At 34.8% G+C, this 27,283-nt stretch overlaps 3 protein-coding genes and 1 non-coding gene across 5 annotated transcripts in view; all 4 read right to left on the bottom strand.

The window, feature by feature from the left end:
• Numb (NUMB endocytic adaptor protein) overlaps positions 1–14,435 on the bottom strand; it is a 66,223-nt gene extending 51,788 nt beyond the window's left edge. The window contains exon 1 of one of the 2 annotated variants that reach the window (XM_071774489.1): positions 14,294–14,435. The gene's annotated coding sequence lies outside the window, so the exon portion shown is untranslated. The remainder of the gene's footprint in view (positions 1–14,293) is intronic. The other variant, XM_071774490.1, reaches the window with a different exon arrangement.
• Positions 2,648–2,811, bottom strand: LOC139810831 (U1 spliceosomal RNA). Its single transcript, XR_011731488.1, has one exon. It is a non-coding gene; the product is annotated as a U1 spliceosomal RNA (small nuclear RNA).
• Positions 14,436–16,031: 1,596 nt separating the features above from the next.
• On the bottom strand, positions 16,032–20,580 carry LOC139810710 (cytoplasmic dynein 2 light intermediate chain 1). Its single transcript, XM_071774491.1, has 7 exons — positions 18,589–20,580; positions 18,130–18,247; positions 17,961–18,062; positions 17,336–17,662; positions 16,849–17,006; positions 16,442–16,685; positions 16,032–16,317 (listed from the first exon to the last, which is right to left on the bottom strand). Exons 1-7 carry the CDS (start codon positions 18,603–18,605, stop codon positions 16,246–16,248), a joined length of 1,038 nt encoding a protein of 345 aa, XP_071630592.1. The 5' UTR covers positions 18,606–20,580; the 3' UTR covers positions 16,032–16,245.
• Positions 19,770–26,332, bottom strand: Scat (VPS54 subunit of GARP complex scat). The gene is made up of 13 exons (XM_071774486.1): positions 25,802–26,332; positions 25,164–25,542; positions 24,927–25,029; positions 24,329–24,492; positions 23,911–24,110; positions 23,308–23,493; positions 23,036–23,162; positions 22,675–22,929; positions 21,940–22,365; positions 21,556–21,836; positions 21,276–21,493; positions 20,936–21,152; positions 19,770–20,869 (listed from the first exon to the last, which is right to left on the bottom strand). Exons 1-13 carry the CDS (start codon positions 25,897–25,899, stop codon positions 20,608–20,610), a joined length of 2,916 nt encoding a protein of 971 aa, XP_071630587.1. The 5' UTR covers positions 25,900–26,332; the 3' UTR covers positions 19,770–20,607.
• Between the last annotated feature and the right edge of the window lie 951 nt (positions 26,333–27,283).

The raw sequence follows: 27,283 nt of genomic DNA, 5'->3' as shown, positions 1-27,283 counted from the left end.
AAAAGCATATATATAAAATATATATACTTTTATGTATTGTTTCATACTGAAACGCATAGTTAAAGTCAATCATATAAAAATATTTCAAAATAACTGTTTTTATTATTCCTGCTCGTATATCTTTTTAATATTTTTATATTTCTAAGAGCATGAATATACCGATATTTCATTATTAAGTAATATTATAATAATTGCATTCATGAATTTTACAATTAGGCTAATTTGGCCAATAATAATTAACAATGGCAATATTCATAATCTACTAATTTTAAATTGAATTTATTTTGCACGACATTTCTTTTATAATTATGCAATTAATATTTATTTCGACATAAATATTCCCTTTACAAATTTTTTTTAGATTCTTAAGAAACAAACGTTTTCAGATTATTAAGTAATCAGTATACAATAAATAAAATATTAGAATTTATAATACACTAACAGTGTACCTACCATCTAAAGTTTTTAATTTAAAAAACTATCAACATATAGGTACATATAGTGTATATTCTAAAAATGACACACAAACAACCAGAAGTTTTAAAAAATTTAATGTATTATTAATATATACTTCCGAAAAAAGAACGCTTCTCTATTACAAATATAAAATATAATAGATTCAACAATGCACGTCTCTCACGAATTTCATCAACGACTAGACATGTTTTGCGTTACGATCAAAGGATAATGGCAAGATGGGAAAACACAAGATAGGAAAAAGAAGTACCACGGATAGTAGGAGTTTCCCTACGTTCCTCTCCTCTCCTCGACGATTTCGCATCCACCCGCTCCGAAAATCAATACGTGCCGGGTTACAACGGATCTGTCCGCGGAAAGAAAATAGATCTGCACAATAAAAACTAATATATATATAGTATATATATAATTGTGTTTCGTCATTCTCGAATTATAATTCTAAATTATAGAAAATTATAGAAAAAAAGAAAAGTTGCGGCATTCATTAAAATCAGAAAATAATCAATAATATCTTTGCCACTGATTTGGTGAATTTAGTCAAATAGTAAAAATACTAGAGTAACAAAATTATAACTAACTGAATCAGTCAATGTGTGAGCAGTACTAAATCAAATGTAAAATACTGAAAAATTGAAACAGAGCAAATAAAACTGTTCATGTACCAGAGTTAGTACAGTACGTTTCTTGTTTGTGGAATAGCCATTCACACTATTTCCGTAGGTAGCACATACCTTATTTAATACACGTTTGTGTTGTTGCTAAATAATACTACCTTTACGTAATACTACAGTTTTCAATGAATAAACATGAATAGTACGAGAAAGCTAGAGGCAAAATGTATCATTGGCAAATTGTGAAATAAAACAAACAAGCGCGAGCACTGCCGACATTTCAATTTCAGCAGGCATGAAAATTTTGTAATATGCGGCATGGAAAAAGCAGGAGCAAACCAATATCCAATACACGTATTGCACTCTCGAAAGAAAACTAACCGCAGGTCATTTCGACATATAATTCAAATAGTTTCCGTAACGCATTCACGCTTTCTGTTCATCTCATTGTTATACCGATCGTATCTGCCAGGGGAATTTTATCATAAATCTCGCTAGAGACAATCGACGTAAAATATGTTACAAATTGTCGGCAGAGTGATTTTACCGTCACTCATTATTTATGTGTACGTCTGGTTTAAAAAACTAAAACTATATTTTAATGAATTACCTCATAAAATGTATGATGTGATGATATCAGATAATGAGTGTTTCAATGAATGTCATCAACAATTTAAAGATGTCAAAAGATAAACGTATACATATACATAAGATTAAATGCCATTGCTCAAAAAAATGGCAGGAATAATAATTTAAGTTATAAAAGATTAGAAATCTATTATGTATATTTTTACCATTTTATAGATTGCAGAAACTGTACGTGTACTATATTATATATATAATAAACTTACTAATTTCTTAAATACATTTTCTTACAGAAAAATATAATTCTTAAAGAAAAATATATTCAAACAATTAATAAGTTTATTATACATTTTCATTTATACATGTATAGTAGCTACAAACAACTAATGCCTTTAACGATTCTACTTCTGAATTCTCTACGGTTTCATTCATCTTGATCCCCTATCCCCTAGAGATATACTTGCGTCTACTTTATATGACAAACGTAATTGTGCAACGATTTCAACTCAACTTTGAATAGAAACTAAATTTCAGAATATTTTATAAAAAATATTATTAACATACAGATTGGCAAACTATAAATTCGATTCAATAATATGAAGTAAAATACAATATAAAGTTAATTATAATAATTAATTTTAATTTTTTATTTATTTCTTTTAATAGCAAGTATAATCATCTCGTTACAATAGAATTCTTATTTTTTTACATAATAATAATAATCTTTATCAAAATTATTACAAAATTTATGTGTGATTGAATAATGGTTTACTAAAAATATAAAGCAGCAATTTTCCAAAAACATAAAACGTTATTTGATAAATTTTTCATTTAAAAATCTTCCTTTAATTGCGAAAAGTGTTATTTTCTTAATATAATATCGAGAAGAATATAAAAACTCTTACTTGAACAATGCATGTGTTACAATCAGAAATGAGAAGAAATGTCCCTTTTTTATTTTTTGGTTTGGCATATCCGGGACAGCGCGTACGCAGATCCCGACTATCAAAAATTGTGCGCTCGATATACCCGCGTTAGGGGTATTCGCAAGGGTCAGCCTCACCGTGGTGCAATGGCAAGGCCTCGCCCAGGAGGAACCGCCTTCATGATCACGGTTTCCTCCGCGCCAAGTAAGTTATAGAGCGAAGCTCCCGGATATCTGTTTTAATTGCACTCGTGGCTGTTTTTTGCATACGAGAAACTGTTTATCATTCGACGTCCTCTAGCGGTCGCGATGCATTATCATTGCATCGGGATAAACAAAAAGTTGTCTAGCAACGATTGAATTCTTCTATATATGACGTAAAATAACGAAGGGCCTTTCGCGAAAAGGATACGTTTGTTAATTTCCATATGGATAATTTGAAGCGACTTAAATCACATCATAAATAACCGGAGCAATGCTTGAGGTAATTCTATCAAGTTTCACATGACACTATGCATTCTATTTTGCTTCTATTTACATCTAATGGTCTTCCTGAATTATCCATATGTCATTGAAAATAGTACATTGCAAGAATCCTAATAAATTTCTAAATTTAATTTAATTTGCGATAATTAAATTAACCAAAAATGATCCTAAACAAAATAATTATAAATCTCTGTATTGTTTAAATTATATGTAGTACATATTACATGGTTAAATTATATCTAAAAAATTCCTCGATTTTTATAACCTTCAAACTATATATATTGAAACTATTGAACATACAAACTCGCGTTTGCAGTAACATAAAATGTTACGGCATTTCTCTTCGCAAGTTCTCGAAATTAAGGAGATTATTTTCTTGTTGCATTTCTCGGTATTTTCGCGTAATTCCCGTAATGAGATAAAAGGTTTACACAAAGTTCACGTCACGTAGTTTAACAGGCAACGAATTCTCCGGGAAATATACCATTGCTAATTCACGTTCTCGTGCCGGAATATCATTTCGGTTGTGTTTTAATTGCACGAAAATAAATAAATAAGCTTGGAGAGTTGAAAGCTGTGACGCAGAAGGGACCAGCAAAACGCTGAACGAAAACGTAACGTGCTCGATCTGCCGTAAATATTTATAGAGCCACCAGGTCTTTATACCAATTAACAGAGTTTATTTACAATCTCACTTCTAGCGAGAATGAAAAAATTCCTTTCTTCTCGCATCCGTGTGTTAAATTTTGCTTTTATTTTAACAAAAAAATAAATTATTTTGTAAATAGACCAATAAAACACATACTATTAATTGCTTTGTTAGAGATCAAATTCTTTCGAGTGTTTTGTATGCAATAACGCAATTATTCAGAGATCTCGATCATTTTTTATAGCATATTAATTACAAAGTAAAATATACATAAATAAGATAATATATTGAAGTAAGGAAATAATTATATCAAAATAAGGAAATTCGAGAACTCGTAAAGCCAATATAAAATATAATTACTTAAAAATAATTTTTTGATGGTTCGAGACGATAGATGTTAGAATCGAGTTCTCTCGAGAAAGCTTCTCAAGTTTCCATACGTTTGCTGCGAAGTAACGTGGCAGAAGTAACGTTTGTATAATAGTCTCAACCATCATCTCTCGCGCGGGCGTCTATTGAATTTTCTCGATCCTTGTGAGAAGAAAAGTTTACCGGGAAATAGCGAAAGATTTGAAATAAAAGTTTTCGAGTCTCGATGCCCTGCAGAAAGAAAATTACTTGGTACATAATATGCACACAATATTACTCTTTCATTATAAGTAAAGTATTTTCTGTTGCGCGTATATAAATGTACAAAATATATTTAAATAATATAAACGAAAGTACAAATAGAAGAAAAAATCAATAAAATAAAAATTCTTGAATATTTTAATAAAATAATATACCTAATAACAATAGAAAGCAATAAATCTTCACATCACAACAACCAAAAAAGCTCACCCTCTCGATTCATATTAAGAAGATACCGTTAATAAGCATCAGTGAAATTAGTTTCGAAAAAAAGGGAAAGAGAAATATCTGATGTGAATTATGACTTAAATTAATTTAAGTCAAATATATTCGTAGACAATTGCGATGTTATGCAAGAAAGAAAATGGGGTAACCTTGCGATAATCCGCTGCGACTAGTCACGATTAATACTCAATGAGCGTACCCAACGAAGCGTAAATTTTCCCGCTGGGAAATATACGATTTCAACAAATTCGCGAGCACGGCGGCCTTGAGACTCGTGACAATATAACTGCTTAAACATTCGTTGCCGAAGGTGGCAAGGTGTCTTCATTATTCAGTTTCGCCCCGCGCGCCCGCCTTTACTGTGCAACCTTAGAGACGGATGGATTTGCGTAATACCGGATCGCAAGCCAACAAGGTCAATGCTTTACGGAACACACGTTTGCGCCATTCGTCATAATGCTATCCGTCATAAAGACGACACATATTTTACTTTTTCTCGCACTATAAAGTGCGTGCCAAGAATTCAGAGATGAAAATACTTTGTGTGTATGTACATATATGTATGTATACCGTATGTGCGAGCTATGAAGTATATAGAATACGTTAAATTATCTGCTACAATGTATGTATGTACACATGCGCACCTATTAAATCTGTGGTACTAAATCCCACTTCAGCATATTATCAAATCGATATTGCGGATTAAAGCCTGAAGCTTCATTCGCGTTGTCAAGTCGTGTCCGTTTGGTTAAAACTAAGTATATAAAATAATTTTTCAGTGCACTTTAAATATTGACACATATTTGTATTCCTTTCATTTCGCAAAGGCCTTCCAATTTGTAATTCAATATTACATATTTAATAATCATTTGTAATTTATTCAAAAAGATATAGAATTATATATATATATATATTATATATCCTAGAATTTAATAATTATATTTTTTAGTTTGATGTTTAAACAAATGATTTTTCCCTTCTTTAGTTTCTTTTTTTTTATTATTTCGAATTTTTTTTATTTAGTTTTCCTCGCAAAGTTTGTGTTTAAAACCAGTCAGATTTGCAAACGTTATTCTTCAATTATACTTAAAACAATATTGCGCAATATATGTGTCTATATCGTGGAGTACGGTGAAAAGTATAGTGAAACCGATTCGATTTCGGTTTACAGAATGTATGGCGCGATGCTGCGTCAACACTAGAAATTGATATGCTGAGGCATGACAATTTAACCATATGAAAGGAATATGTATTTATATTCATCAAGCATTCCGCGCGATTATAAAGTTTCAGAAAAAAAGAACGTTCACCGTTAAAATAAAAATGTCAGCAATTTTTGTATTTCGTGCTGCGTATAAAACGGCCTATGATATTGATTTATCGACAATTTGATGAACTTATGCGAGAAATGTTCGAGGCCATTCAGGAAGAGAAAAGGGAAAGAGGCAGAGACGCGGTCACCCCACGTAGCTCGGTTACCGTCACGCTCTTACGATTAGGCGGCAATGCGAGAATGCTTCTCGTTACGTAAACACGTAAGCGAACGTAAATGTATCATGTAGATACATATATACGTGGAGAAGCCCGTATTATTTTTCGCGAAACTCAGGTGACAGAGGGTGCTGCACCTTTCACCGTATTCTCCCCGGTGAAAACGATAACGAAGCCAGTCAAAAATTGCGACAAGTATTGTTCGGTTTGCAACGCCCGTTCAACATGTAGTGTTTCTCACGTCGGAAAACGTTCACGCAACGTTTTCGCATATCTAACTGCGCGCACGGCGATACCAAATGTCGAATAATCGGTTCGCTATTTTTGGAAAGCAGTTATAAGTAGTCAAAAAGCACTCTTATCCACATCGGTAAAACCGTGTCGATTCGGTTAAATCCGGTTTAGATCCATATCGTCATCGATGTTTTCGAGTATTATAACGCGAAGGGTTATCGAGTTTCGAGAGCCGACGTATACCGAAACGCTGATACTGCATTATTGCAGCGTGCCGCGAATACCTGTGTCTTTTGACGCGGGTAACGTAGGAAGTACGACTGCAGTGAAAATAAATGTCACGAGTAAACATGCATGGAGATACTGCATCGCGTCGCGACTAACGTGGCTATGAAATTATCGCACACGCATACAACGGTATCTATCGTGCATCGTTTCAGCGAGGCGGATCGGTGCGAAATATTTCATTCTGTTTTCTCATATCGGGACTGCACAGGTATGTAAATAAGTGACTTCAAAAGAATTTATTGACTCTACTAAAATGCAGGCTGCTCGCTGGATAGCTTCTGTCCGCCGATCAAATAAAAAGTAAAATAATCATTGTCAATAATAAAATAAAGAAAGAAAAAAAAATACCGAATACTCATCGCACTTAATCCTCTGGCTACTACGCGCCACTATAGTGGCTTCCCTCTAAAGGCTCTTTTGTGACGAAATACCATTATACTCTTTTGTACCTTCGTACTTCGTCGTTGAGGCAGAAATGTCGAAATTGTTTTTGATCTGCATTTATTTCATCGAAAGAATGTTCGCGTTTTTCAGTCGCGTTCCGCGGCTAAACAGAGTGCTACAGCTCCGCATCCAACTTACAATTAGTCGCTCATGGCCAAAGAGTTAATTTAGTTAATTCAACAACAGAAATCTATTACGTTTTATTAGTTTCTTTTTTAAAGTCTTTTAAAGTTTTTAAAGAATTTACTATATCTACAAAAATTTAAATATTAAGTTTAAGCTTTTCGGTATATAGAAAAGCATAAATAATATAATATTATAAGTAACGTAATATTAAAAAATTAATATTACATAAAAATACTACAAAAATTGTACAGAAATGCCAATTACTTTGAAAAAAATAAAATTTAGGTAATTGAAATCAACTATTTTATCGATCTTCTTTGCAAAGATAATATCATGAACATCTTCTTAAAACAGCAGTATTGAAGTAGTGCAAACGTAACTTACCAAGATAACGAAACGATAACGGAGTAAATGAATAAGATATAAACGATAAGGTGTTTCTCACCTTTGAAAAAATCAAGTTCAATCACGTAACATAGATATTCTTCCAAAATATGAAAATATTTTTTCAAAATACATGCACCGTACAGATATATGTATATATACGAACATTTTTTAAACAAGTTCCATTATGAGACGACTATTTCAGCTTCCGGGCAATCATTTGTATAGGAACGCCAATTAATGACTCATTACATCTCTCAATCGTAATACCTCAATTATCGCAATTGCTTAATAAATATTAGCTATTAGCGTGAGCAAATAAAATATATGTGACGAGATGCTGACAGTGACAGTTAAAGTCAATGGTGATTACAATCGAATATAAAGTCTCTTCGGTCGTCGGCCGGCAATATCCCGACTTAGATTACAGGGAAAAGGGAGTGTCTGAGTAAATGTAAACTTGAGATGCCAAGGAAGGGCTCCAGCCAAGCGTACAGTGATTTCATACGGAACATTGCAAAGTGTTGCTACGCCATCATGCTCTGTTTCATTCAAAGATTTCCTTTCATGGTGTCGAGACACTTTTATTTTGTACGTGCTCTATCGCTGATAAAGTTAACTGCGCCTATCAAGATTAGGCCGGTAATCCGAAACTGGTAAACACGCAATCGTAGAAAGACGTAAAAATTATAATTAAAAGGTACTCTCTGTGATCAAAATAACTCTATACGAATTCTGTTATCATATAGACCACCTTAATCTTATCACAGACAATGTTTAAGATATTTAACACACATAATTGAAATGTGTAGTTTATTCCGCGTTAATTACATGTAAAGTGAATTCTTGCAATTTTATAACACAATACTTGTGAAAAAAACCGCTATAAGTTTAAAAATAATATTTGTAAGTTGAAAATATTATACTTTTTAACAAAAACTTAATTATTCCTAAAGAAAATTATCAGTATAAAATATTGTATAATATTGTATAAAATAATACAATATTGTATAAAAAAAATATCGTGGAATTAATATAGATCTATCAGAGTCTTGTAGAAAAGCTCTCCTTGCAGTTCGTTAAAATAAAAATGCAGCCGCGACTGCGGCGATTTAATCTTGCAATTTAATTCCGATGAAAGCTGCGAACTAACAGCTCCGCTTCTTTGAAAGACCGGCGTGCACCGTTGCGCCCTTGAAGGGCGCGCTTCACGCTCTTCGGCTCTCGCCTAGGACAACGAACCAATTGTTCATGGGGTAACGAACGTTTGCTTCGTTATGGAACATAATTGTACTGATCGCCACGTGCCGGAACGTGCCTTCAACTGCATTGAAAACGCCGACGTGATATTAATTCGTATGCAGAAGCGCTGAATATAATCAATATCGCTATAGAAAAATCTGGGGACCTTGCTTTGGCAATTCGTTATACAAAACTACAAGTCAATGATATATAACTTTTAATATAAAAATGCAAATGATAATCTTACGAATTAATTTTATTATTATAAATAAAATTTTGGTCACAGTATTAAATTTGCGTAAATATTATGGCACTAGAAAAATTATAAATATTACATTAATTTGCAAAAAAATAGACTAATAATAAAAAAAACATTAATAATATTGAAAATTACATTAGTAATATTTTAATTAATACGTCTGGTATTACACCGTGTTATTATTATTATAATATCAAATTGACAAATTTCTATATATTATTAAAATTTATAATTTTTTAATTTTTTTAATTTTCTTAAAATTCTTTCATTTTTTTTAAATTATTGTTAACGTTATTAGATTACCATAACTGCCACTGGAAAACATCCAAAAATTTAATCAAAAGAAGCGCGTGTGTGCAAACGATAAAATGTCAACCTTGAGCGAAGCAACATCGCGAATAATGCGCCTGTTAACTTGCAAATGCGACGGCAGATAACGCCTTTCTTTGCTACCATCTTCGGTCAGGTTCGAAGAACCTTTCTTTCGTAAGACACAGGCCACCAATGCCTTTCCCTCGCCGGCTGAACACTCGAGAATTATTACATGCACACCTCTCCTTAGCGTGTGGGAGGACATCTTGCTTAATGACGGCGGGACTTCGTTTCAGACGAAGGCACACGAACGAACTCTCTATCTCGAGGTGCATGCAAATACATCATTTCCCGGTAGACGCACGTAACAAGCGCATTTAGATCCAACGAAAGTGTGGTAATTAAGTTATATATAACTTACGTAATAAATGCAGATCTCATTATAACAAATAATTTCAAGATTGCGAGTAACGATAAAAAAAACCTCAGCCATGTAAACAATTTATATATCTTTTTTATTTCTATCATCTATTCTTTGTAGATAACGCTTTCTGAAATATATCTTACTTGCAAGAGTAAAATAAATATTTTTGAATCTCGTATAATGCCAAGCACAAGCTATATTATAAAAATGTCTTTACTCTTTTTTTTATACAGCTGCTCTAAATATTTTGTAATCGGTTAAAAATAGGATTTGCGGTAGATATAAAAATGCATTGTTTTGACATAATTACCGCTGATGCAATTGCCCCAGAAAAGAGAGAGAGAGAGAGAGTAGGTGCAAGAATAGTATGTAATCACGAAATCAATGTTACTAGTACTCTACACGGAGCTATTATCTGTAATGTTGCAAGTCACGGAAATAACATCAGAAAAGCCCAATAATTACTCTTTATCCTAAATTGCTTCGTGAAAGAGCTTGTTGTACTAGCACACCGGCTAAGTCTAATCTGATTTGTTCGTAATGTGGTATATATTTTCACAACGGCGAAAGCTTTCTTCAATATCTTTTTGTAAAACAAAACATCTAAAGAAATTTAAATTGTATTAAAAAAGCTGTTGAAATATTTACCTATGTAATTAGTAATACATATTTATTTCCTAGCTATTTTAGTTTTTAGGATATTACAAAATTCAAATTATCTCTTTATCATATGTAACAACTTGGTCCTTTATTCTTTTTAATTATGTATTAATCGTTGCGGCAAACATATCACTAATGCAATAAAATCGTATTTATCTTCTTTCAATTATTTTGTCTTCGTCAGGTCGATTGGGTATAAATATTTAAATATTACAGAGTACTCTGTTATTCGTTACGTGGAAAAGGTTAATGGTTAAAATATCGCTAAAAGCTCTTCGAAAGAGCTGATGTCCAGGAAAATACCGCAATGGCGTGCGACCTGGTGGCCTGGTCCCGCCAGGTACGTATCCACATTTTCCCCCTTGTGTTCCCGCTTTACATATGCAATCTCGCATTTTGTTGACTTCGCCGCTCACGAACACGGATTGCACACGTTCATCGTCGCATCGGCGCGCGGTGTTCTACCTGCGATCGATAGTCTACGAGAGAACCGAAACGATTCACGTCGCAACGATATACATGCGGGCAACGTGACGTCAGGATGAAATAATCTACCTCGCGAAATCAAATTCACCGCGGTATATATGAAGGCCAGGGTCCTGGACTGTCCCCGTTAGAAAAACAAGGACATGAAGCCAGGAGCAGCGAAAGGTTCATTTCGATTGGTCTCTCGGGCGACATTGAGATCAATCGTGAAATGTACGTGATGGAAAAGCAATCAATAGCTTTAAAAGTGATATAGGTAATAAAATAGGTAATTAAATATAAAATAGCTATAATTATAATAAATATATCCAAACATCTAAAACGACTAAAACCCTAAGCAATGGTTCTGGTATATTAGTTGAATGAAAAACAATTTGTGGGAAAGAGGTGCGGAGACAAAAACAAAGAAATGGTCTGGAATATTTCGACTTGAAAGGTGCAGCTTAGTGAAGCTGATGTCTCGGAGGAGCGAGGGAGATGCGCTTTCAAACAGGAATTAAAAGTATACCAGGCGACACGCCGAGTCGCCCGCAGCGAGATCAAGGTCGACAAGATCACGAAAAGTTTCGCGACTGTATAAAAATGCGACGAGCTAACAGCTAAATGGCGAGGAGGAAAATTACGAAGAGAAGACCGAGAAGAGATATCCGTTGAAATCACGTCACCGTGAAGATTTGGAATATTCCGCAAACGGGGTCTGATATCGACTAAAGAAAACAAAAGACAGGATCGAGTCTACTGGTGAGCCGTCGCGCAAGAGATACGATTGCTATTCCATTCGACAATTCCTCCCGAATCTCGTTTCCCTCGAGATCAGTCGATCGAGTTGGAAAGGTTAACCACGAACTATGCGGAAAGTGCGGCATTAAAGATGACCTCGGCCTCTACGAGCTGCACAAAACTATACATACCTTTGTTATATGCTTCGCAATGACGTATGAGAGAGAATACGAGTAGTATAAATATTTAGGGATATGGTGATTATACAGTAAATCGTTTTTTTTTCCCCAAATACATTGGTATATGTTTCGCCTCTATTAACAATAAATTGCGAGACAGTAAAATGAAATTTTTTGATACAGTAAAATATCTGATATATTAGGTATTAATGTATTACGTAACTGAGGGGTTTATTCTGTAAATGTTAATGATATCGTTACGTGATTCGCACAGCTTTTCTACGGTACATTATATCTGTGCAAAGCACGATAATGATGTTAATTATCGTTTACAGAATAGGCCCCTAAATGTTTGACTGTAAAACATATGACTGAAACGCGAACGTATCTAATTTTTACGTCCAACTAAATTCTTCTACCGAGACAGACCGTCCGTAGCGCTAATTTTAGTTAACTTCATTTCATTCCATATATAGAAACGCTATCCGTAAAAGAAGTCGCAAACGATCATCCCAGAATTAGTGCCAGTTTATATCGATGCGACATCTGAGTGATTTGTAATATTAACGTACACATTTCTAGCGAGTACAATAAACTAACGCTTCATTATGCAAGTTTCTGCCTCGTTTCGATTGAGATACGTACAACTGCCTTATGTAAACTATCATTTTTCAAGTCTCTTGCTTACTCGGTATGTCTCTCTTTAAAAACTACATGGGAATTGTCGGTTCTTCGAATCGATCGAGACAGATTGTTCAAAATAATTAATAAAAATGTTCAACATAAACGCACGGAACATTTGAGTGACAAAGAGCAGAAACTTGCGTGATCATAAAGAAGTGCCTGGCTCTCAGCGTCCAAAATCGTTGCGAGAGCAGACACGCAATATCCGGTCTTAAGCGACCTTAGCACGTTCGTTTAGGCATCCGCTGATGCTCAAGAAACAGTTATCTTTTTATATCGCAAAGAAAGAGAGAGAGAGAGAGAGAGACGGGGAGAGGAAAGAACGAAAAAAGATGAAAGAAAAAGAGAGCCAGAATGCACTATCGCGAAACTAGTTAATGATACAATAATTAATGCGACGACTGAGACTGCAATTAAAGTGCAACAAAAGACGGTCTTTTCGAAACAATTTTTACTGTACTAGTTAACTAAATGGAAATGAACAAAGAGAGAGTATTCGCATGACCAGACAACCACGCGCATCAAAAAGTCGTCAAATGGTATCTTTCATACCGATCATTAAACTTATCATTAATTTAGCTTCGTATGAAGAGTGGAAAGAGATCGAAAATTCTTGAATTTATGAAAGGATTCTCTTTTACGCGAATACATTCTCAGTATGTACTCAATCGACCGATACGATCAATAATCGGTGATTAAATATTAAGAACGCGACATGCAGCGCTATTCAACGCTCGAACGATAATGGCATTGTTCGACCAGTGACGTTTACATGTAAACAAACGCAGTAAACTAGATATTTACATTCAGAAATTCAGAAAAAAGGACAAGTAATATAGAAAGTTACGTGAGCTAAAGTTCCATTAGCATTATCAGAGTATTAGCTTGCGGCAATGGAATCGCAAATAAGAAGATGACGTCGTTTTATAGCCGTATTCATAGTCCTTCCTTGAGGAATAAGGATTCCTTGTTCCTTATTAGTTATTCTACATTTCCTTCCTTAAAATTTATGAAGTGATAGAATGAGGAACAAGGAATCCTTACTCAAGGACGGACTATGAATACGGCTATTTAGACAACATTTCAAAAGGAAGATTACTGCTTCGATTTCCTGATAAAATCACAATCGTAACAAATTTTCCCGTTTTATCAGCGATTTTCTTTTCAGGCGAAAGAAAAACACTCAGGGTGCATCTTGCAGAATTTTGTCGACGTATTATTCGGATGCGAAGGTACAGTCGGCCGAGTACGTAATCTCGGTAAAGGACCTCGCACGCGTGGCCGGAGCGTGCTGCGTAAATGTCACGTGCACGCGTGCGTAGCCGAGATGTCATCGATCGGGCGGGATTCGAACCGTGCAGCAGTGCACGCGCGTGTGCACGCTGGCCGATTCAAGATTCGCGCTGGCGGAAAAAGAGACGGCGAGATACCTGCACGGCGATCCGCGCGCGGAGGGCGCGTTCGTAATAGCAGAATCGATAACGGCGAGGAAGGCGCAAGCGGCGTCGCGGGGAGGCCACGACGACGACGATCGCGACGCACGTCGCAGGTAAATGGGTCGCGTGACGTGAATCGCGCGACGGCGCGCGCGCGCGCGCGCGAGCGCGTTCTCCACACGATTCGCAGCATTTGGCACCGATTTTCGCGAGAGCGCTGAGAATCATCGCGCGACCGGTTTCTGTCGGTACCTCTCTCTTTCTCTCTCTCTCTCTCTTTCTTTCACTCTCTTTCACTCTGTCGCTCTCGGAGTTGCTACATGTCTCGCAACTCACCTGATGACTACACCTGTGCGCCGTTCTCCGGAAGCGGCATCCACACACAGTCCGCGGGCGCGAAAAGCGATCCGGTCCGTGACCCGAGTGACACTCGCGGACTGTCAAACCAGTGACAACACTGACGACCGTGTACTCCCGCGGTGCGTGCCGCGCGTTAAACAGTGAGAAACGGGGGAGGGGGGGATAAGACGGAAGGAGGGCGAACGATAAGGGCAGACGGACGAGAGCGGAGAGGAAACGAGAAGGCGATTGCACGGAAGTGAGAAAATAGAGAGCGGTGGGAAATGAGAAACAGCGCGGGGGGAAGAAGAGGAGGAGGGGGAAGAAAGAGACGAGATCGAAATCGCGGGCGACACGCGCGCGCGTGCGATTGATCAGCGCGTGTGGTAATAATTAACGCGCGGGACAGCGGGTTGGCGGTGTCGGTCACTCCCGCGAGTGATGAGCTTCTCTCCCGCGACAAAACAAGCCGGACTCCTCGTCACGGGTTGGCGAGGGGGGAGGGGGCGCGACCAGAGAGCTCGAGGAGAGCACACGGCACGCGCGGCTCTCTATCGCGGCGGCATTTTCACTGAGGAAACGGCGGCAAAGAAACGAGGAGAGCTCTCCGTGTGGCGAGAGAGCCCCCCCCCCCCAGCCGGAGCCCCGTTTTCGTAAATGCTCGGGATACCCCCGCGCGTATCGGGAGCGACCGGAGCGGGATATACGCATGCGCCTCCATTCGCGAGACGGGCGCGCACGCGAATGCGGCGCGGCTGCGGCGCCTCTTATCAGCAGCGGCGTCACGTCGGCGTGGGGGGGTGGTGCGGGGGTGCGGAGCGCGCACGTTTTCTCCCTACCACCCCCTCTTGGCCGATGTGTTGTGCGTGGGAGGGAAAAGAGAGAGACGGGGGTTTCAGCCGTTTTAGGGACCACTACGATGAAAGGAGAGCGCGAGCGAGGCAGGAGTGAAATGAATTTCTAGAGTACCCTGAGTTGTTTGTAAAATATTAATTATATTATGGGAGAATTTCTTGAGAATAATGTTCGATCGGAATTAAGAAGGAAAGTTAATCTTAGCCGAAAGAGCAATAGAGATAGAAAATCTGGGGAGGAAAGAAAGATTTCTAAAACATGTTAATTTCCTTTCGGAGGAATATTAAGTTAAAATGGAGGTTTTCTTCCCACACAGTTTCTCTTCTACGTCCTGTAACCTTCTCTTTTATTCCTGTATAAAAGAATTGCAAGAATGTGTGTGAAAATTCAACATCTAAAAGAAGTTATTACTTCTCGAGCTACTTCTCTTTTTATAAATGCTTTTAAAACGTCTCTTTGGTAATAAAATAATAAACTTTATTAATCTTATCTTTATATATATTTATTATTTCTCTCTTTTTTCTCGTTTTAAGGGGAAAAAATATTAGTATTAGAAGTCTTTTCTTTCAATTTATCTTGCTCTCGAAAAACAAAGCTAGCGACGACTGTTTATTTTTCTTGTCTTTATGTTAATTGTAGGAATGTAGAAGAAAATAACGCAATTTTTTGATGTATTATAATCTTAAGAAAAAATACATTCCATTATCAATAAATTAATGCATAAAATAGTTCTTTTTATTGTTATAATTCTTTAATATTATAACTTATAATTATTCTTTATTATTTATGATGCAATTCTAGAAAATAACGCAATATAGAAAATAACGCAATTTTTTGATGTATTATAATCTTAAGAAAAAATACATTCCATTATCAATAATTAATGCATAAAATAGTTCTTTTTATTGTTATAATTTTTTATTATTATAACTTATAATTATTCTTTATTATTTATGATGCAATTCTGTATTTAGCTTATTATTATATAGCTTAAAGTAGAATACGATATAAATTGCCAGATAAATTATCTATTTTCGTTTACTGCTTCAATATCGCAATGGGTGCGCACATAAAAAAAATATATGATGTGCTTTCTAAAGTGGATCGGGCACAGGAATTTTCGGCATACGGCCTTCCATCATATCATTCAACAGCACACTGATCTCCTGCAAGAAAATAATCGATTTAGTTTACTTACGTAACGCCTATAATTAACTATAATCTTCTAAACAAGCCAACATTTATTAACTGTTAAACAAAGATAATGACCATTGAGCAAACATTATATACCTCTTCCCGCTGCATTCTGAGTCTATCGATAATAGGCTCGTTAAAGTTAGGGTCGTTACTGGGATCCTCCAAAGTGCTTTCATCGTTCCTCGACACTTGCGGTATACGCGAGACGTAGATCTGTTTGATAGTGTCTAAAATTGCCGATGGTCTCGTTTGGGGGAATTGTAAATCGATCCGTCCGAAGGAATCCATGCCCGCCGGCATCATTAACGGTTTCTCATAATCCGTACACTTGTCCTCCCTTTGCATTTCATTTGGTATAAAGACAGAGTGTCGGAAAAATTAATCGCAAATATATAATTTGTAGGATATATAAACGTGCTCTTGATTAACATTAAAAAATGTATATTAATATTGTATATAAATTGTACGTGTTACGCGCGAAATTTCATCGAAGAACTTACGTAAGTGGAGAACCAAATCCATAATGAGATAATAGATCTTTGAGTCGTCGTATGAGAAATTTATCTTTAGAGGAGTAGTAATAAAGACTTGCACCTAGATTATGAGCTATCGCTCTCAGTATTTTTCCAATGAATTCTTTTTTACTCGAATCAAATTCCTATTACACACAAGATAATACACAGAAAAAAATAGATAAGAACTGAAATAAATTTATTCTTTAAAATATAAAAATTATTATTTATCGAAATATTGTCTTTCAAAGTTTGCTGAGAAATAAATGTTAATAACTTGTATACTTTTAAAACTTAACTTGTTAAAATATTTTAACTTTTAATGATTTTACTGATTTCACAATAATTAACTTGAAATTCAATTCACTGCAGCATTTGTTAATTTTATTTGTACTACAACGCAGAAGAAATATGCATCATCTCTCGCTCTCTTTGCAATATGTATGTATATATGAATTATACATGTATTAAATACCTTAAATTCATCATATCGTCCACCTATGATGCATAACTTCATTAAAAACGGATCGACCCCACGTTCCAATTCCTTTTTTCTATCTGCTGCCCTTTTATCCCGTAATTTTTCAATTGTGTCAGAATCGTAACTCATTTTCAAACCATTTCGTATTACGGAAAGGGCCTCCTCAAAGGACGACCATAATTCCTCTGGTCGCGATAAATCTAGCATTATTAATGACACGGTGTGGTGAGGGGAATGTGTTAATGTGGATCCCGTCATTGCGACAGATACCAAAGAAGAAGCCAAGTGACCCACTTCCCACACGTGCACTATATTTTTTACCTGCAGCAGCATACTATTTAGAAATTTAATTTAAGAATATAGATTAACAAAATATAATAATAAAATAATAGATTAACGAAAATTTTGATAAATTTAATGAAAATATTAACGTTATAATTGTATCACATTTATTATTTATATGCTAATAATTAACTTCACTCTTATATGTAAAATTTAAAATTAATATGTGTTTCTGATTCTTCAGTGTAAAGACTGTAAAGCAACAAAAATCTATCGTTTATGAATATATTCTCGTAGAAAGATGAATATTGTATATGTTGCTATGTATGTCACTTACTAAACTTTTCACACTTTTGCGGCCAAATGAATAATCCATCGCTATAGTCGGTTTTGGTCTCTCGTCTTTTTCAAGAAATCGATACACCATTGTTGTTTTACCCTAGAAGTGCAATTGAAAATGCAAAGTACGTCACGGTAATGCAGTACCTCCTAATTTCATCACTTACAACTCCCTTGCTGCCAAGGATAATAATGGATCGTTCGTGAGTTTCATTTGGATCAGTCTTTCGTCTGTTCTCTTCTTCTACAGCGAGCCGTAATGCAGTTTCTCGCATAGACTCCTCACTAAAAAGTTAATTCTATCGTAGCTAGTTTTATAATGTTAAAAACATGTGACGTTAACTACCATTGAATAAATATTGTAAATAAAGAAGGTATATAATTACAAAGTTACTAAATTTTATATTTGTATTAAATAATTATACGGATAGAGTTTTTTTTTTAATCATTTATTTATCAATTGCAATCATTGCAAAATGAGTAATACTAAATACGATAAAAAGTATTTTTATAAATATTACTCATTAATAGCTTGAGATTATAATTATTTAATAATATATTATTAATAATACATATTTTTTTTATAAAGCTATAACAAATTTTTAATATCTATATAAATTAATCACCGATTTTCTGCAGACATTGTTTTTAAAACCGGATAAAGAATGATATTGAGGACTGTAGTTCTATTCACACGACTCCATGTTTCTTCAGGTTATGGATATGTTTTACTTTTCATTACTATGGAAACGAGGGTAAGCGATCGTTTGAGAAGACCACTGACCACTCCCGTTTGACATAAATTTGTAAATTACTATAGATAAATGTATAAGTTCGTAATATGCTTTTTCATATATAATGTAGTGCAACAGAGCACAGTCTGTTTTCGATATATAGCTGTATTGAGATGAGCGCGAAAAATAATTAGTTCCTATTAATATCCAATCTTGGATTACAAAATTTGATAGGCATTTTAGGACATATATTTAAGTAAAATGTAAATAATATTATAGTGTTTTTCCAGTTGCAGTGTTATTAATTTTGTATGTTAACGTTTAGAATACATTATGCACGATAGTACAAGATATAATAATTTATATCTACATTAATCACTCTTCTGTGTAACGCTTTAATTATATGCGCGATGATCTAACGGAAAATCATCAGTCTTGGTAAAGAAATCTATCAAGTATGTCTTTGTAATAATCAGCTCTGAACACTTTCATTCATAGTGTCGATTTCTTTTTGATATAAAAAACGTTTTCGGAGTTTTATAACATGCTAACACGTCTTCGCCGGATCATAACGCATAACGCGCGTTCACAAATTTATTTATAAATTAAATCAATTATTATTTGTATCTTTGTTGCATACATTATGTACAACTTGGACTAGATAAAATCAGGAATGGAATGTATCTTACACAATCCACGATAAGATTCAACGTTTTATAAATTATTACATGCGAGTGCATAGTTTCTAAAATAGTAGTCTAAAATAGTGGAAAAAAATTTTTCACAATTAGGAAAACACATTGTCTTCCATATATAATTAACGAACTATCAATTACACAAGAGTCGCATGTTATTATAAATAACAAAAAAATATTAGTGTCATTAAACATTTTTTTCCTACAGAACTTATGAATGACGAATAGCGCATACATTTTTGTTATAAATTTTTCTTAGGCGCGGACCATACATCGCTACTTTTTAGTTAATTATAATGCACAATTGAATTGCATAATAGATATATATAGATAATTGAAACACTTGTCACATTTTTTAGTTTAATTTTTATGTACACCGTATGCCGTACAATTTGGTTAAATCTGATTACTGATGTAAAACTTTTAGCATAAAAAAATGAATTATAAAGAAACATATAACTTCAAAAATACCGACTGCACACACAGTAAATACAATATCATACAAACAACTTATAAGCTACCACCATTGTTTGGTCCTGTTACCGAAATGTCTGCAAAATGTAACGTTAAATTACAAATAAATAGATGCTGTTTCTCTCTGCAATTTTTTGTTTATACTTATTCTGAGAAATAATATTCTCTCAAAATTCTTATGAATATATTTATGATAGTTTGTGTGTGTGTATATATACTATACTATACATATATATACACACTCTACAGCAATTTTGTTTGAACACTATGGTCAGTAAAAGTACTTGGGAGGGAGGTAAACATATTATAATAGATTACTTAACTCATCTACGAAACTATAGTTTTAAACATACAATACTTATTAAACAAATTAATGTTGTTTGAATCAATACGAAGTCAATACGAGCTATGAGATTAGCGTTTGTCAAATTCTTTCTTTGATACTGAATATCCATTTTGTAAAAACAAATTGCTTACTGTTTCTCCTTACATCAAACCAACAAAACTATGCCAACAAATCTGCTAGTTTTATCATGTAGCTCATAATGTTCAAAATTCAATGCAAGTAATATCTCTTTCGCGAAATCCATCAGATAATTGATGAACATTGTTATCATATGTTGCATATTTCGGATATAATGAGTAATACAAAGGAAGACGAATGAACAGATTTTTTCTCTAGTCACCTCTTTCTATAATATTTCATTGCTTCTATAATGCAGTATATCACTCGCTCTGCATGTTATCTAGTCCATATGTCACTCATCCAATTGTCATTTAACTCTTCGCTCGGTAGAACTTTTAATTTTCTTAAGGCTTCGAGATAAAATGTAAGTTCCGACGTAACCACGCCATGTTGCGGACCACCATTGTTCACTATATTCATCTTAACCAGTTGCTCTCTAAGTTTCTCCTTGAATGATGAATTTACCGTACGGTAAAGAGATTGTACTTCGACAGTAGGCAAAATTCCAGAGACGGCTTCGTGAAGCTTCATTAGATAACTGTAAATAAAAGTGAGATTTTAAAAGACGGATATTAGAAATCATAATCGGTATCATAACACTTACCTAGAGATATTTCTGAAAGATTTGGATGGCACTGGAGGTCTTGCTGTCCATTTGGATATTTGTGCGCCTAACAAATTGTCTACGATAGTGAGAATTTTCCCTTCAATTTCACGAACATGCGCACGAATATCTCTTTCGACACTATCTAATAAAGCTACACCTCCACTGATACCAGATGTGCCAATGAGTCCTCGACTTGGATTTTGTTCCGTGAGTGCTGAACAGTAAGTACATATATAAAATATTAAGTAAATCTTCACACATTTAACGTTGCATTTGTTGTTAAACTTTATGTATTTTAAAATTATATTTAACGTAAGGATTCGGCATGTTAAATTACCTTGAAAGTGTGCCTTGACAAAAGGCATAAACCACAATATGAGTTTAAGACTTCGCGCTGCCAATACGAGGATCGTACTTGTGATGGTTTTTAAGCCCGCAACTTGCATTGCGCCCGCACCCAGAACTAGTTGACAACATCGAGAATTGTAGTGTCTTAATAATTCGGCTAGTTGTCTCCCAATAGTTCCAGACAAGGCAACTAACTCACTACCAGTCCTAAAAAGAAATCATATATTATGCAAGACTTACGAGAGCAACGCTTTGTAATCTGGCTTTACCTGCAGTACTCGTGTATCATCTGCATAAGCATCAGAGCAGTTCCAACAACGGCGAATTTTTCATCGCCAACCATGATAAAATTTTCCACGCTCTCATTCTTTATGTCATCCGCGCATGTGGATATCTTAAGCGGAAAACACTTTTTTTCATACACATATGTTACTAATGATTGAAACTCTAATGGTACGTCAGCTTGTTTCCATCTTTCAGATTCCAATAGTAATGTCAACTTAGTTTTGCGTTCATTATGAAAGCGTTGTACAAATTTACTTGCTTGTGCCTATAAAAAACATCATAAATTATACACTGACAGAAGAGCCATTCCATCTGTGACAACGGACAAATAAATTTTAAATGATGTAATTTGAACAAACGACAATTACCTTAAATGCCGATCGTAACGCGGTACACTGTTTGCCGCAAAGTTTCTCGCAAGCGTATGTGAATTCTTCGACCATATTGGCTAATTGGCAAACTTGAGCGGCCGTTGCTCTCTCGCTCAACCAAGAGCTCTTATCGTTCCACGTTTGACATTCTTTGTCTTCTAATTTATTCAGCGAAACATCACCAATTATCTTATCCTTATCGTTGTGGAATTTGTCCTTTTCATTCGTCCCAGCTGAAAGTAGATTTCCCATTCGCTCGTGGCAATAATCACATACAGAGGTGATCATGTCACTGAGTTTAGTGATCACTCGCGAATGCTCCTCTCGGGTCAGTAATCGATCAGGTACTGATTCGTCAAACGAGCCGTCGCATAAACGTCCCGCTGATAAGTCCGCGGTGTCTCTCATTACATCATGAACTGCCTAATAAGAGTATTTAATTATTTTATGTATACATCAAATGCTCCATATTGTTACTAATTGTAAGTGTTTCACAAAGGCAAAATTTAAAAACTAATAGCGATTATTACAATCTCGAAACATTAATAATCGGAATTACAAAAAAAATTTTATATTTGTAGTTAATTTTAAAAGCTTTAGTATTAATTTTGATGCTCAATTACTAGACATTTAATATTAAAAACTAAATCTGTAGTATAATATAATAATAAATAGTATAAAGCAGATGAGATATAAAAAAACATATAAAATGCATTATTAATTATTATATACCTTAACTCGTAATAGAAGAAATGTGAAAGACTGTATAGTGTTGTGGAGCAAAGTTAATCTTTCCGTCAAGGAGAGACCGCCAACTTCGAGCGCTGCCGCTTGCTGATCGCTACAACAATCACTCGCCGCCAGAGCCTCTATCACCCGTTGCTTCGTTAAGGCTCTTATAGTGGTCACGGCTTCCTCTTTGTACGTGTCCACGAATTGGAAATGTTTCTGACGTAGTAGACCAGAAATGATGGAGACCAGTTTATCCTGTTTGTTGAGGACGTACAAATGATCTCACTGGGAAGAGATGTATAGAGGTTCGTTCGCTACGGGCTAGGGATACAATGCGATACAACATTGTCTGCGTACTTACGCCGTCTAAGACGGTATTCTCGTCACCTAACGGTCTATTGAGATCTGCCGTTGCGTATCTTTGAAACTCGGTCGATAGCATCTTGTCCACAAGCTTCTCCATCTCGGTTAGTTGAGAACTTAAATGTCTAAGTAATATAAACATAAATAATTGTGAACGTTTTAATAATCTATTTATCTGTTTGCAATATTTATTAATAAAAATAATAAATAAATAAAAATTAAAAGCGAATAATAAATCATGAAAATAGTTTCTTCAGAAGTTCTATTTACCTAAAGCTATGTATTCCGTTCAGTTCCTGCAAGAGAATTTCTTGCGTCGTAGAAATAAGATCTAATGCCGCGACATAATCTGGCGTAGACAACAATAATTGTATCATAGGTTGACTCTGATGTACAGTTGCCATGAGTTTCAATTTTTCTTGAACCAATAATCTATTAGACCTAGCACGTTCCAACCTAAACAGAAAGAGCAAATTTCAAGCTAATTTTTTAAATACACGTATCGTTATTACATTCGCGCGCCGGATCGAAAAATCCTGAACAAACTCTAAATTGTTATATCTATGATTAGTTATTGTGTTTCGTACACGCGGGTAAATAAAAGATTTTAAACACTCATCTAAGACAGAATGCTTCATTATAATCTTTTAATAACAATTAGGTAATAAAAATGGTGAATTAGTCATTTTCGTTTCCAATTTAATGCAAATGTGATAACTTGTATTTTCGGCGCAGATGCAACAACATGTAAGCTAAGATGAATATGATTATCAATTTATGTTTCTATTTCACCTTAACTTTTACGTTTCTATAAGAAGCACTAGTGTAGTGTACCTTTTAAATAAATGATTTGTATGTCATGTACAAACTTACCGTAAAATTTCTAAAGAATCCTTGACTAGATGCTTATCGACTTGATGAATATTTTTCCTAAGTGCTTTTAAAACGGTAATAGTTTGAGTGAGTTGTTCCATAAGCACATCGTGAGATGTCATTGCATGGAAAAAGGCTTGAGATTTCGACGCGACTTGCTCCGCTATTCGAACTTCCACAACGTCCAGGTAGTGACTGAGCTGTAGCAACATATTTTGTATAACTTAGCAACCAATATTAAAACCTCGGAACCTTAATTTTACCTACGTTTATGCATTATACAATTATTTTTATTTATTTTATAATATGAAAAAATATTTAGATCGAAAGATACAATGTCAGTAGCAAGATTTGTAAACCTCCGCGTGTGTGTATTCTTTTTTGGCGCTTTTCTTTCGTTTATAATATTTATTCATACCTTCTCTTGCATTTGCTTCACGTGCATAACAATATTGCAATCTTCTGTTAAGAGACCATCTTTCGCAAACGGAAACACAGCATCAAAGTTATCTTTTTGTGAAAGATCTAAGTTTGGAACTAAGAAGATCTTTGGAATGCTAGCTAAATCGAACTGCAGCCGATCTGAAGCAAAAGAAAACAGTTACAGTTTTTAGTGGCGAAAAATTATATTGTTTTTGTAACTGAGAACAAATTGAAAAAATCAGCTGTAAGTTTACATAGTTGACACTATATATCAATCAAAATTTAATATAAAATTATTTAAAAACAAATTGAACTTGTGTATAAATATGTAATGAATCTGATTTTTTAATTAAATTTAATTAAATTCTAAATTAATAAATATATAATATAAAGATAATTAATTCTTTAATTATTTAATTATTAAAATATTTGTCCTTAAAAAGTAAAATATGTCGCACGTGAAATAGAATTTAATCTTATTTTGTGCAGAGGCAAGCTCTTCTTTTATATTTATTTTAAGATATATTCCTATTACTAAATTGTAGTCTCCAGTACCTTTTATAATTTATAATATAAATATTAGAAAATCTTACCCAATGATTTCACTTTTTTAAGGTTAGGGAAATTTTGAAGCAATTCATTCGGAGTAGTTGGTCTGTTGGCGTTCAAATTCATACGCGAATGTTTCCGATATCTCTGGAAGAACAAATATAAAATACAGACTATTGCTAGAATAGTAAATGTATTGTAAATTATTAAGAATTATTATTAAGAACAATATTTATTATTGAGGAAATGTTACATATTAGATATATTACACGAATAATTACCCTCGCAATTTTTTTCAGATACATTTCAAAATGCTGCATCGTGACCTCAGGAAGATACGGGCTCTTCGGAATGTCCACTTTCTCCACGAATCCATCTCCCCAAGTGCGAGTGAGAAAGTTACTCTGTTTCCCTTTAAACGGATCGTTTAGGACAGCAGGTAGATTTTGCGCGGCGGAATACACGGTCCACGACGAGCCCGCCTCCGATAACTGGCCATTGCTCTTCCGCTGCTGTTGCATAACTGCGTGCTTCGTGGCGTGGGCTATATAATCCTTGTCAGAAACACCTTCCACGGGAAGACTGGTGCATACCCCATTATAACCGTAGAGGCATACGAAAGATCCACCTTCTCTGGAACAATGTTGATCTCTCAAGTGCCTGAAACAAATTGTAAAATAATACACCGTCATATATTTATAATAAACTATACTTATTGAGACAGCATGGCTCTTCTAAAGCGCTTTACTAATATCGTTTTTCTAAAGCATTTAACATCATTGTTGAGAGCACATAAATGCTTGTGTCACTTGAGGATATATCTCTAAAGCGGTAGACTGTTAAAAAAGTGCTGTCTTGAGATGAATCGTTGAATAAAACGAGGTATCGTGACTGATCGACGTTAAGCAGATGGACCCACCTAACGAAGTCTGGAACTTGCTTGAACGTCTGATTAGTGCAATGTTCGCATAATAAAACTGTGGGCACCGTCTCGGACCCTCTCGCGACTTTCGCCATTGCCCCTCGAGCCCTGTGTGCCACCTCAGCTCACCATCGCGGCGTCGTTTCGTTAGCACTTATTTCGCCGTCCGGAGTCCGGGGTCCTCCGACTTTGAACGCGCACGACCACTTGGAGCGATTACACGACACACGTCCCCGCTTTTTACAAAAAAACACGTTTTACGATACACACGTTGGCCAACTCAGAAACGAGACAGCCGGCGTGGCGAAGGTTACTAACTACCGTTTCGCATATGATGATTTCCATCGCTAAATGAAAGATTTATTTATAAACAATGCGTGTCCAGAGTGTGTCAGTGCGTCATCTGTTTCAATGCCTTGCGCACAGTTGATGACTCATAATTCACGTTTCGCATTATGAGTGACTTTTCTAATTAACCCATAAGCACGCGTCACCAGAGCGATCACCAGCGGTCACGCGCAGACTGAAATCATAGATAGTATATATAGATAGATATTCTTCTTCTTCAATTGGTTGGCTCCCGATCCCCTAGTAGTGGGCTCGATTCTTGAATTTCATTCGCAAGAGAAACGTGCGGAAATTCTGTTCTTAAAGAAACGTTGCAAGTTGATTGGTTAAAAGCCATGCGATTAGCCAATCGACTTGTAACTTTTCTGTAAGAGCAGAATTTGCGCGTTTTCATTTTTTTTCTCTCTGATATCAGCATGATTTTCGAATCAAATTTTTTAGTCAGTTTTATAAAAAATAGAGTACTTTTACTTATTCAATTAAAACAAACAACTCTATTACTACGTTTACGCGAGCATTACTTCTATAGTAACTTGCTATAATTCACTCGTTTACGCGGAATAAATTATCGTATAAAGTTACTACAAAATCCGATTTAATATTTCATATAATATTTTCACAAACAACTTGTCTGATTTAAAAGCAATATTTATTTAAGTTGAGTAAATAATTCCTTTATTTTATAGATATCCTTTCTTCTCAAGTTTAATAATAAAAATTTTACGTTGATAAATATTTCTTTACTTTTATTATTTGTTTTTTTTTTTTTTGTAATCGCCGAGTTTCTTTTTTAAATATTTATTTTTTTCCAAGTAAAAATCATTTCTTTAGAATAATAAATTTCATTAACTTCTTTTAAATAAATATTTAGTTAAGAGTATTCAAGTAAATAACTTTTTTGTCTCAAACACAATTTTTTTAATCTTAATAAATTTTTTTCTCAGTGCAGTTAATTATTAATAATGACTAATTCCAATAGGACAGATTTCGAACTAACGAGTGCTTGTTGAATCGTCTTTCTATCGTTTGTGATGGTTGCCGAGATATAAGCGTTTAATGAAAATAAAAAATTCAAGATTTTGCGCGCTTTCTCGTCTTAATAAACGAAAATAAATAATTGCCGATAATAAA

The sequence above is a fragment of the Temnothorax longispinosus genome, chromosome 3, assembly GCF_030848805.1.
Source record: "Temnothorax longispinosus isolate EJ_2023e chromosome 3, Tlon_JGU_v1, whole genome shotgun sequence".
NCBI classification, from domain to species: domain Eukaryota; kingdom Metazoa; phylum Arthropoda; class Insecta; order Hymenoptera; family Formicidae; genus Temnothorax; species Temnothorax longispinosus.
Note: the sequence above shows the minus strand (reverse complement) of the source record. Positions and strands in the feature narration are given on the sequence as shown.

Coding starts and splice junctions, on each gene's coding strand:
- LOC139810710 (XM_071774491.1), bottom strand. Junction 16,686..16,848: donor GGATTTGGTTCTCCACTTAC/GTAAGTTCTTCG, acceptor TGAAATGCAAAG/GGAGGACAAGTGTACGGATT. Junction 16,318..16,441: donor TCAGAATGCAGCGGGAAGAG/GTATATAATGTT, acceptor ATTTTCTTGCAG/GAGATCAGTGTGCTGTTGAA.
- Scat (XM_071774486.1), bottom strand. CDS start 25,899: ATGGCGAAAGTCGCGAGAGGGTCCGAGACGGTGCCCACAGTTTTATTA. Junction 25,030..25,163: donor ATCTGAAAAAAATTGCGAGG/GTAATTATTCGT, acceptor TTGTTCTTCCAG/AGATATCGGAAACATTCGCG. Junction 22,366..22,674: donor TTCTTCTATTACGAGTTAAG/GTATATAATAAT, acceptor TACTCTTATTAG/GCAGTTCATGATGTAATGAG.